Here is a 12438-nt window from a genome sequence, read left to right on the forward strand (position 1 = left end):
ATAGGAGCAGAAACTGCTTTCACACGTGCACTGCAGCTCTGACCTTTTCTAGGACTTTCCCAGCAGAGGTGCACGTGAGAATGCAAATGTCTGACAGAGTCACATCAGGCATTAGCTAGCTCCCTAGCACTAGTCTGTGTGATGTCGGGTTGCAGTCGTGTGCACATCGTGCTGTTAATATTCCAGTGCATTCACCTCCAGCAGGTGGGCGTCATGTGTCCTGTCTTCTACACGTTGCTCCAGCACCTCCCTCACCTAAATCACATGGAGTGCTTTCTTTTAAGCGTGTCTTACACGTGAGAAAGGACTACTGTAGAATTTAAATTATCTAAAGTTCATGTGTGAAAGAGGCTTGAGAATTTGGAGGCACGTGTAGTCTCCTCTTCTTTCCTGGCACTCAGAAAAGCTGCCTCTTCACACAGTTTAAAATACATTTCTAAACTATTTGTCTCAGTTCAATGATAATCAGGGAAACAGAGGAATTATCTGACAATTGTTCTCTGACCTCATTAGATGGTTACTCTACCATTGACCAGAGGGACAAAGACTGCAAATACAAGACCGGCGACGGTTCGGTGGACCTGACAGAACGGGAACCATTAAAGGTATGGACAGAGCTCTTCTGATCTCCTGGGGGAACAGGGAATAGACAACGAGATAATGATGCCTCATTGAAATATCATCACGTCCTCTTCGTCTCTCTCTCTCTTTTTGTTTTCAATGGTGGTCCTCATTAGAGGCTGTTAATCCTATCGATTCTTTAAAGAGGCTGGAAGTTGTCGTTCTCTGCTAATAGTGCCACCGCAGCTGAGCGCTGTGGACAGCCTCAGATCTGTGAGCTAGCAGTTAATTGAGTGTAAGCATTTGGAGTCTGTAAAGTAATTAATCTGAGACTGATTAAAAGAACCGCCAACAAGTGCTCCTTGTGGAGACAACCCTTGCCTTGGCGATGAACAGACCGCCGTGTTATCGAATGGTCGTCTGCTGATTATACACACACATCACACAACAGCGTGTTAAGCTGATCGGCAATCCAGCCTCAAAGCAGAGTCACGGGCTAGTGGCCTCAGAGGATGATTTTCAAGTACTTTACGCTGTTTATTTTTCATCTTCGTTAACACAATATGGACGGGATTAGCCCTCGAGGCTCAAAAATGAATGATTCAGCTTAGATGTTTGATGTATTTTCACATATTTGTTTCTCCAAAAGTAGCACGTGATTATATTTTGGTGTTAAAGTGATTTAAATTTACCTTTCAGATTAAAATATGTAGTTTTGTTGTTTTTATCTAAAGTCCAACTAGAATATTAGCTTGATATTTGCGTGAAGTGGGTAACAGTATCATAGTTTAAGGTGCATAAAATTACAATGTAGCTACTTTTCTTCATGTGTACTTAGCTGCTCCTCATTTTCTCTTTGCTGTTTAAAATTGTAGATGTTCACATTCAGCATAGCCAGACATTCAGATAATGAGCGCAGTGTACGTGTAAGTAATCCCCGTGAGCCAAAGTTTCTGGCTTCATTTCAGACAGCTTCTTCTACTCTTTGCTCTCTATAATGTCACAGAGAGATGATGTCCTTCTGACGGTCATCTCAACACATCGCTCAGGATGTGAGCACAGAAGCAACGCCGCCTACAGTTTGTTTGCAACAGGCTGCTAATAAAAAAGAGGTTAAAGGGCACCTAGGTCCATTGTGAGATCATAAACTATATTTTTACAGTACTGGTATTTTAAGCAGTACTACAAACATGGCCTCAGACTTGGTGACCTGCCTGTTATGCCAGTACCAAACACCCGCCTGTTAGCATTAGCTATCATAAACTACCTGTAAGCTATTGTAAGGCAAATTTGTTCGATTGAGCATGTGCGCATGTTCTTTCTTACAGAGTAAACTTTATTTTTTTTATTATTATTCTTTTCTTTGTTATTTATTTGTTATATAGGTTTAAAGTTGGGCCTTGCATTCTGTGTTATCTTATCTGAGGACTAAAATGTTTCTTAAAATGTATGTTCATATTCAGGACGTCACTGTAATGGGGAAAAGCAATGTTTCTCTGCTCTCTGTGGCTGAAGTTTTCAAATTATCCCACCTCCTATTCTCGGATGTGTTCAGTGTAGCACGTATAATCACACACGTATAATCACTATGTCAAGTTGTCTGAAAGTTTCCTGTCAGTTTTAAGTTATTTTGTGGGCTCTTAGATCGATATTTGGTCACTTAATATATTGGCCAATATTTACAGACACACAAAATGTAAACAAATTTCTCTAACATTTATTAAATGTAGTTGTTTTGGAGTTCTTAAGAGAATGACAATCTAGTGTAAAAATAATCTTGTTTTGGGCGTTCCAGCAGGAAAGTTGTGCTGGACTCCAGGCTCTACCATCACCTCTGATTTAAACAGATTTTTCCCTACACTGACATTATTTAAATGAGTTAAAACCAAAGTTTTAAGAATATAGGTGTCAAGTCCTGACTAACGACACCATTATTGCTAGTAGTGGTGGACATACCGTGGGCAAATAATAGGACCGATCACAGTTTGGGTTTCAGGCTTTTCAGCTGAGTGAACAAAGTAAAGCCAAACTTCTCATTCATTCAGAAGGCAGAATAACAACAATAAGTGTAGCAGCTTCTGAAGTATATTTCAGTGACAACTATATTTAGGCTAACTAGAGCTAAAGATATAGTGTCACATCTTAAAAGCACAAACACTTTATTCAGCTCAGAAGGCAGCGGTAATCACAGCAAACAGTTGTTTGTCTTCAGAGTGTACAGGCCTGCTAGCATCGCTCCAAAGCTGTCTTTTAAGTCTGCTGCCTGTACTTCCCAGAGGTGTTCAGCCCGCTTTGAATGCAACTTGGCTACCAAAACGCGCTCTCTTCCCTCTTTCTTTTGCATGTTCTGGTTCGCTGTTTTGTAATCAACCCGAGTTCTTTCCAAGCTTTCCTTAAGGCAGGGAACTAACACCGGCTTCTCTGATCTTGGATGCATGTGTATTTAAGCAGGAGTGTACATGTGAAATGTATTGACCTCTTTTTATGTTTGACTGTGTTTTGTTTTTTAACCCGTGCTCCTTTGGCTACAGAATGACACAAATAGGAAACACTATATCAGGAGTAACAGGCCTGCAGTCAGTCTGGTGGACGCTTGTGATGTTAAGCCCCAGCCTGTTGACTCCTGGGTCTAAATGCATGCATGGTAGGTCTGAAAAATTGAAATCGCAAACAGGAGAAACTCCTCGCACCTTTCATGTTGCATCCTTTTCATCCTCCGCCTGCTCCTCATTTCTGCCTGTTTTCCTCTCACCCTCACACTTTGTCATGTAGACTTGCTGTCACCCTGCACCCAGATCAGTCAGGTGGAGAAATCACCTCTTTCTTTGCATAGAAATTACATTGTAAACAACCTTTGAGGATTTGTTTTGCGTAGAATTTGAAAGTGCAAGAAAACAAATGGTTAATATTTAAACCTCCCCCAAAAAACTTCTACTCTCTGTATCACATAAAAAGAAGGGTGGTGCTGGTCCTCTGTTCACAATTCAGCACCACCCGTCTCATTCAAATGTAGACCTATCCTCACTCATTGCTTCCCCCTGACAGTCTTTGCTGAAATTGGCAGCAAATGATGAAGGGGAATCATTCTTCTGCACTCTTGAGAGATCCTCCAGGGACTCTGTTTTGCCTTAATGAAAAGCAGCACGGAAAAAGAAAAAGATACACACACACACACACACACACACACACACACATACTATGTCTGCAGTTGTCGTACACGACATATCTCGGGTCAAAGCGAGACGATTTCAGATAAAGAACTCATGCAAGTTGATAAGCTGATGGCAGAAATCAGTGTGTATAATATGCAGGAACCCACACAAGTTTGCACTCCCATATATTGTGTTTGGAGAGGAGACACGATTCCGAGTGCATATATTTTAAGATCTGAAGTAGATGATTTGAAAGTTTTGTGTTTAAATTTCTGGTATGAGTGATTTCAAATAGGCTTATGTAACTTAGATTATCATATTGTGTGTAAGTTACAGAAAGAAACTTTTCTGTGGTTGAGAGAGAATCAAACACATCTCTACTACTGTTTGTTTAAATGCTGTTTTTCACCATTAGAGATAAACGTTTATTAGAAGCCTCTCTAAACAGTCATGTACCGTACATTAGTAGCATCCTTAAACATGGATGCTTGGTTAGGACCTGTAGGTGTCACACTGTAACACAACCGATACCCAGTTTTTGTTTTGTTTGTTTTTTTGTCAGTGTGCTGCCAAAAGTGCTCTGCTGGTGTCGTCACCGTCACAGAACGCAAAACTGAAATCCAACAACCGGAAAGGCTCAGACAAAATAACACTTTTACAAAAAACTGTCCCAGACACCACTTAAAGTCTTCTGCTTAGAGTTTGTGTGATCGTACCAGCTGCCACCCAGCCTGTCTCCTAAAGCAGATGTTACTTGGTTGTTTGTTTTCCTTGTAAAGCAAAATAGAGGACACAAATGTCAGGAAATGACACTCTAGGCATACCCAGTTCATTAAATGTGCTGGGTAGAAGAAGCAGTTCCTCATCCAAGAAATCGTATGAAACAACTTGGGTGTGTTTTGTGTGCATTTACTAGTTACAGTACATTAGCAACAGTTTTCTTTAGAGTGTGATTGACCATTTAAGCTGATCTGGGTGAGCTTCAGTAACTGCCTCACTGCTGTCGTCCTGTCCTCTGCCAGAATCCTCATGTCAGACCTCACTGCCTTTTTCGTTGACAGCATTTTATCTCAGTCATGTTCATCACTGGCCATTCAGTTCTTTCATCTCCATCCAACGTACTGTCGTAGGAAATACTTCAAAGGCTAGATCTTAGATAGAATGGTATGGTTTTTGGTATTTGTTGTAATTTCCAGCTACAGGTAATGATAAGGATGAATCATCAGGTGAGTCGTCTTCACTTCATTTAGCGCACGCAGGATTTCACACAGCACATTAAGCATCTGTTTTGCTGTCTCTCGCCTCCATTCTCCATCTGGATTGACATGATTGACGCTTTAAGAGTGACACAATTTTTCAAGTGCTGTGATAATGCCATATGATTGCTGACAAGAAAGAGATTCAAATTGGCATTCACAACTTTTAATAGTAACATGCTGTTTCAACGCTGAGAAAATCTGTTTTGGTGTGATATTTTTAAGGAAATGGCTGGTGATATTTTTTTGTCTTGTTGTCCCACTGATGTCCCTGCACAGTACACTAGCAGCTGAGATAGATGCATGCACACATTTGCTATTTACTGCTATGTGTTATATAAGACACATCCATCCAGGGACAGTGACAGAAGACAATGTCATGTCCTCTAAATACTTAAATACTAAATACTAGGATATAAAAGTATGCCACAGGATTAAGGATGCACCTGGTGAGTAATTTCTTAGTAGACTAACCTTAGAAAATTAGACAGCCCAACTAGTCTAAAACTAAGAAACACTCAAATATTAACTTAAATTTGAGAAACGTTTAATGGAAAATGTCAAAAACTAATAACAAAGCCATTTTACAATAATGAATCATGCTGCTTAACTGTGTAGCACCTTGCATCCTGCATTATCAATATTACACGTTATTCTCTAGACAGACAGTGAAGAAGAAAAAAACACTTAAACCGATGTTAAATATGGTGTGAAAGGAGTAGCAACTCTACTCTAAGGGAGAGCCCATCCATCTTTTGGAGAAAGCGATCAGTAGTGTTAACAAAGAGATGAGGCCTGGATTAACAGATTTATCGTGTTTCTCTACAGCATTGTGCCATCTGCTGGCAGATGGCTGCTTAACATTTGGTACACAATAATTTATGGCATTGGCCTCAATTAAAATTTTTAACAATTACATTAAATTACTAGTAAGTCTGGTACAGACTAGTGACAACAGCGACAATTCACGAACTCGCACAAAATCTGTCTAGCAGCTGGATTGTGCCTGGAGCATATGGAGTTCAGTAGCTTCCACTTATGAGTGGAAACTATTTTGTAAGAGCAGAAATACTAAACCAAAAAATTGAGCAGGGAATTATTTTAAATGGAAAAAAGACACCATTTTAGTTTTTGTCTTTTAATGGGCTCTACAGACAAGAGTGCGAATATGAAATGTTTCCAGCCATGTCCTTTAAATAATTTAAAATTGAAGTATTCAGATTTTTATCACTGATAATGTTTTTTTGGAGGGGGGGGCATTTTGTACTGAAGCTCATCATTTACTGTTGCTTTAAACTGATTGTTTCTCTTGTCCATGTGCTTCAGGCTTAAAATAGCAACTCTGTGACGCTAGAAGAGGATCTCCCATATCACCACTGCCATTTCACATGGAACTCATCTTTGGAGTTGGACTTTGTACAGAAAAAGGGGATTTCACAAAAAAATAACGATCACAACGGCAACTACCCAGCAGCAGCCAGCATTCAGTCATGCTTTTCAGAGAAAATTTAAAAAAGAAAAAGAGACTACTCCTACTACTTTGTCATATCAACATTCCCACTGGACATCATGTGAGTTTTACAGTTCTGACTCTTGTTGAGCACAACCAGTGACAAAAAACAGACCGAGACCAATGCCGGCGGAACGATGGATATGTGATGGGGAAAGTGAAGTAAGCAAAGAAAGGAGAAATGGGATGTGTGTTGGAGAGAAACCTGATGGAGGAATAAAATGTTCTTTTATTTTAGCCTGCATCAAATTTTGTAGGTTGTGGAGAGTATCAGAGTCTGGTATTTTGATGTGATGGGTTGGAACAGATGTGTTTGAAGGTCACCGAATGTTCGTTTGATGGGATGGAAAAGGAAAGAAAGCGAGCCTAAGAAGAACTGTAGCATAGTGGCAAAACGTGTACTCCCAGCAGGACCCACCATGAACTTAAAATCCATTTGGGTTCACTGTGTTTTTTGAAGAAAAAAAAAGTTATATAAAGTTATTTCAAAGCCTTGCTTTGATATCAAATGTGTCAAACTGGTGATTGATGTCCATTTTTATAAAGTCTGAGGAGTCTGCAAGTTCTAGTCTGGAGGAAGGCAAGTGACATAGTGAGTACACGGGATGATGTTTCTGTTTGCACTGCATCACAAAAGTAAGAGAAAATGGAAACAAAAGCAACAAAGACTTCCTGTTTAACTGTGGTCGACACAAATGAGCCAGGCGGCGTGTCGACTTTTCTTCACAGAGCCGTGATTACGTGTGTAACCACCAGGTTTGCGTAGTGATGCAGTTTCATGGTTTCCCAGCTGGTTGCTGTATGTCAATGATGTGTATTAAAGAGGATATAAGAGTTTTTGTTTATAAATGATTTGTGCTTTTGAAAAGACAGGCATAAGTTCTTTTTTGTTGGAAAGATGGATCCAAAAAGGATTTGTTTTTGTTTTTTTTGTTGTTGTTGGGTTTTATATAAATGTATATTAGGCTCAAAAGGAACAAAAGAAAAGAAAAGAAAAAGAAAAATGAAGGAGAAAATGACATTTACTGACTTCTTAGTTGTATATTAATATCACATTGTTTGGAAAGCACATCTCATTTGATAGAAGTTCATCATGTTTGTAAGCAAGAAATAACCACGTAACTTAAATGTGTGTCAGTTATCGTTACACAGCCGATCACCTATTTATATTTTGTGTTTAAAAAAAAAATGTTACAGGAAAAACAAAATTTATCTGCAGTTTTCTTTATGAAGGCGATGCATCTGTGTTTGACTTCATCTCTCTGGAGGGGTCAGAGGTCACACAGCTTGATAAGAGGTGGCAGTGTTAATCAAAGTCGCGTTTCTTTCCCCAAGCAAGTACCATCGACTCTCCGACACCAGTACATCTTAAAGAGAAATATTCAGTCGTGAGCATGAAGAAAAATCTGTACAGATGTTTATATTCTATTCTTTCCAAGTGCCAGGTTTTGTTTTTTTAATTTTGTCGTCTTTTTATTTGTGTGTGACGTCATTCGGATATTAACTAAGTCCTTCGTGTGCAGGAAGAGTGTGCAGGTGGATGATTAGGTGTGGTTAGAGGCAAAACAACAACAAAAGAAGGTTGCATCCCTCTGTACAAATTCAAACATCAAGTTTGACCATATAGTATATATTTTTACAGCGTTACAGGGTGGGCAGCTGAGATGCAAGAAAAGGGCCGTGGAAGAGAATCCAATCTGAGGTTGTTTCACTCGTGCGTCATCAAGGCGAATGGCATGTGCCTGCGTTCAAGTATGACTTTTCTTTGTGACGTATGTGACTCTATGAAGCTTGCATATTTTACACAGTGTTTATAAAGATGTACGTTGTGGTAAAAATCAATGAACTACAAAACAAACAACTTATTGTATAAATTTTATTTTCACAAGTTAAAAAAGAAAACACGATAATACCCAGCATCCCTTTCGTGTGTGTGTGTCCTCAGACGTGTGTGCTGTCATTAGACCCACATGACTGTCTGTTCCTAACTGCACTACGCAGTGCCACAACCAAAGGATCTGGAGTTGTATTTACACACATTTAAAAAAAAACAAAAAAAACAGGGGGTTTAGGTTTTGTGGATGTGCTGCCCTTATGTACATTTACAAAATAAACATGGACACACACACACACACACTAAATCAAACAGGCCTACCTGTGTAGATATATCTGAATCAAGACCGTCAAAATAAAGTAACTGTACTACTCAGTAGCAGATGTGTTTGTACCTATCATGTGCCTTAACCTTTTCCATGGTAGATAAAGATAAGTGTTTTATATAAACTCTATTCCTCCCCTTCAGCTGTCATCTCTCCATTCCCTATGTTCACCTTCTCCTCCCCCCCTGTCAGCCCCTCTTCTCATTTTTCCCTCGACTCCGCCCATCACTTCATGGATCCTGCATCATCACCACCACCACACCCAGCCCGACCCTCACCCACTCCCAGCCCCTGAGTAGTTTAGACTGTTGGTGGCTTTCTGCCCTCTATTACATTGTATTATAAACTTTTAAAAAGATAGACTCGTTGGAAGAATTGGTTTGATTTCCTAGAGGAGTACAGTTGTTAATGCTTTCGTAGCGAGCAGAGGCGATGCCACAGTGACAGAATGTATGTTAATTTTACTAATACCCAGAGGCAATTATTACGCTTGTTAAACATAACGGAAAAATACTGGTTTGTAGAATATAAATTTGGTGTGTTTTCAATAAATCATGCCTGGAAAGAACTCTTTGCTCTGCTCCGAGTCTTGTTTTATATCATGTGTGATGAATCCACCCAGGTTATTCACTCACATCGGAGTTTCATTTAATTCTCACAGGGAAAATTTTACTGTGGAACTACCTTTCAACCAAAGAAATATTTTCAATGAAAATTACTGAGTGGATTATTGATACCAAGTGGGATAGCAAAATTCCGAAATGTATTTCATCATGGTATTGAAATCACCTTCCTGATAAAATGCTTTCTGTTACACCAGGAATGTTCACATTAACTTAAAATTTACTTCAACACAATAATAATTTAAAACATGGGGAGAGTCCGGTGAGTGCACATGAGGAACGTGCTCAGAAATCAGGACTCATCTGACCAACTGTCCAATTCTGATGAACCTGTGTGAACTGTAGCCTCAGTTTCCTGTTCTTAGCTGACTGATGTCTTCTGATTCAAGGTTCTGCACGTCATGGTGTAGAGGTGCTCTTCTGCACACATTGGTTGTAACAGAGTTGCTGTTGCTTTCCTGTCAGCTTAAAGCAGTCAGACTACTCTCCTCTGACCTTTATGACTTCTGTCATCAACGATGCATTTTCACCCAGAGAACTGCCGCTCACTGGACATTTTCTGTAAGCTCTATAAGGCCAATCATCTAAAATGCATTTAGCCCAGCCATGTGGAGGCTCAGAAGCAGGGCCATATCCAGAGGTTTTGAAATGGGGTGGACAGACCCGTGGGAAATAAATTAATATCAAAAATAAGAACCAAACAAAAGCAGTTGAACATTGAGTTATAAAGTTATTAATGTGCACAGACTTCCAGCCTCCAGCGGCCCTTTAACAGTATGGGGCCCCAGTGAAGCACAAGTCAGATAATGGCGCTGTAATAAGACATAGTCTGGTTACAATGGTAAACATATTTAACTGTACGAAGTAGGAAAATAGTGTCTCACACATTGTTCATCCTTTAGGGAATTGTAGGCAGTGGAACAAACCACTGTGAGGTACATGAGGGGGGAGTCCCTCTTTTAAACCTTACAAAATTAATGTTTTCCATTTGTAACTGAACCAAGAGCTTAAACTGTTCAAGAGACAAAGATGCTGGTATCTCCCGGGGTTAGTGTTTTAAATCTGTACCCAAAGAAAACAGCAATCTAAGCAAGAGGGTCTTTATTCTGAATGAAATCCAGCTTTCAAGTCAAAGGAGGCTCCATCTCTTTTAAGATATTGTGTGAATTCAGAACAAGAAGGCCATTTTTAAAAATTACGATCTCACTATTTTACTAATGCAGAAAAACAGGACTTTTTTTGGTCAAGTACACATACACGTTAACCTTTGGCAAAGGAATTTGTGCATATACACCCTTCACACAGGATGTTTTGCAGCTCACTGGGCACACGTGGAACAAATAACATTAACTCATTCAGTCCTCTCAATAAGCTGTGTCACTACATAGGATGCACCACAACCAGGATCCTAGATCTCATAGCCATCATTAGTGTCATTAACTATGCATATGCTTTAATGTGGTGTTAAGACACGCTTATACTGTGAACAGTAATTCACATGACAAGTTACAACAATTGGTAATGGTTTATAAATTAGTGCTCAGAAAAATTATTATCTGAACACTGTACTTTTGTTTTTAGAGCATGATGTAGCACCTTCACTGCAGCATGTAAGACAGAAAATTACAAAATCTGTTCTCTAGACTAACAGGAGTGTTGCATTGTTCACACGGTGGACTCTAATATTTTTTTTTAAAGAGGGCTAAGAGTCATTGATTTTTACATGAAAAAATGTAACTAGCTTCACAGTTTTCTGGTGGAACTCATGCAATAGTCGCTGACGTCGTTCAGTCTGGTTTATCACAAACAGCGTTCCACGGGGGTCAGTACAAAGCCCCATCCTGTTCACTTTGTAAATAAAAGGTGTAGATAACTGGGGCAGTATTATCATAAACCCTGAACTGATAATTAGTCAGTTAATTCAGATACAAATAACTGCATGTTCTTCTCCAGATCACACATGAAAAATCTAATAAGTGTGATGTATGTAATATTAATATTATTTATGTGACCAGAGCCAGCCCAAAGTTTTATGAGTAGAATTTCATTTAAGGCCCCCATCCCTAGCCAAACCCATCAGAAAGTGTGTACCCCAGCATCACCAATATTAACATTTCGTGCATACGTGATAATTTGTGCATTATGCATTTAATACAACCATTATTTAGTGGTTTGTGGATTAGTAGTGTTCTGGAAAGAAATAACCCATCAGACAATGAATTTTTAAAACCAGTTGACTGTTTTAATTGTTTTTTAAGTGTACAAATGAACAAAACAGAAGCAAAGAATTGAAAAAAGGCCTGAATATTATTTTTTGCATCACAAAGAAAATGTTTTTTAATAGACGATATTAAATAAATGAAACAGTCTGACTAAGGAACTGACAGGAGAGTAACAACAATAATACCTGTGGTTTTTAAACATTACCTAAGCTCACCACACAGTGACTGAACTGAAGGTTTGTTTGACACTTCTGGTTAACTAATGCTATTGATGGTAAACGTTAATGATGAATAAATAGTATTTAATTCCTGAGAGGGACAAATCTTTTCAGTTAATATTGCAGCCCACCAATTTTTTTTAATTAATTAATTTTTTTGATTGTGCATAAACGTGAGCCCAGCTCGGACAGTGACAATCGTGAAAATCATCAAATTAGTCTCATTAAGTTGTCTGTTAACATATTTATCGAAAATATTGTGCTTTCTCCGGTATGATTACCTTTTACAAGAACCCACTAAAATATGGCATGTCATGTGGTCTTGGGGGCCCCCTGCTGGCGTAGTGTGGCCAAACCTAATTATGTCAGTAATTGAGATAATTAACTGAGTAATAATAGAGACATTAAACTGCTAATGCACTGATTGTGAAGTGAATTAAGGCACAAATTAAAAATGTTAAACATTTTTATTTATACTGTACGATGCAGATTTGATAAAGAAGATGAAAGTTAGTTTTATTTTATTTGAACCAAACAGTGCATCTCTTTCAGTTAAATATTGTTCAGGTTACCAGTCATTTTGACGAAATACTAAATAATCCTAACGCAGCCAGTCTGTATGTTCAAAGAAATTTCCTCCGTATTTTGACTTATACGGATGAAATGTAAATTAATAGCCATTTTCGTGTATGAACATTTATTCATTAGACATAAATTAATAGTTTATATTATTAAGA

General features: G+C 38.7%; 1 protein-coding gene across 11 annotated transcripts in view; it reads left to right on the top strand.

The window, feature by feature from the left end:
* Window positions 1–9206, top strand: part of arvcfb (ARVCF delta catenin family member b) — a 271659-nt gene extending 262453 nt beyond the window's left edge. For 7 of the 11 annotated variants that reach the window (XM_026186581.2, XM_026186585.2, XM_026186586.2 and 4 more), the window contains 3 exons: window positions 514–605; window positions 3093–3205; window positions 6296–9206. In XM_026186581.2, the coding sequence (XP_026042366.1) occupies window positions 514–605; window positions 3093–3194 (194 nt within the window). In that variant the 3' untranslated portion in view covers window positions 3195–3205; window positions 6296–9206. Of the gene's footprint in view, window positions 1–513; window positions 606–1436; window positions 1488–3092; window positions 3206–6295 lie in introns of all 11 variants that reach the window. The other 4 variants (XM_080308753.1, XM_080308756.1, XM_026186589.2 and 1 more) reach the window with 2 other exon arrangements.
* The last annotated feature ends 3232 nt before the right edge of the window (window positions 9207–12438 follow it).

The sequence above is a fragment of the Astatotilapia calliptera genome, chromosome 12 (genome assembly GCF_964374335.1).
Source record: "Astatotilapia calliptera chromosome 12, fAstCal68.1, whole genome shotgun sequence".
In the NCBI taxonomy this organism is placed as follows: Eukaryota; Metazoa; Chordata; class Actinopteri; order Cichliformes; family Cichlidae; genus Astatotilapia; species Astatotilapia calliptera.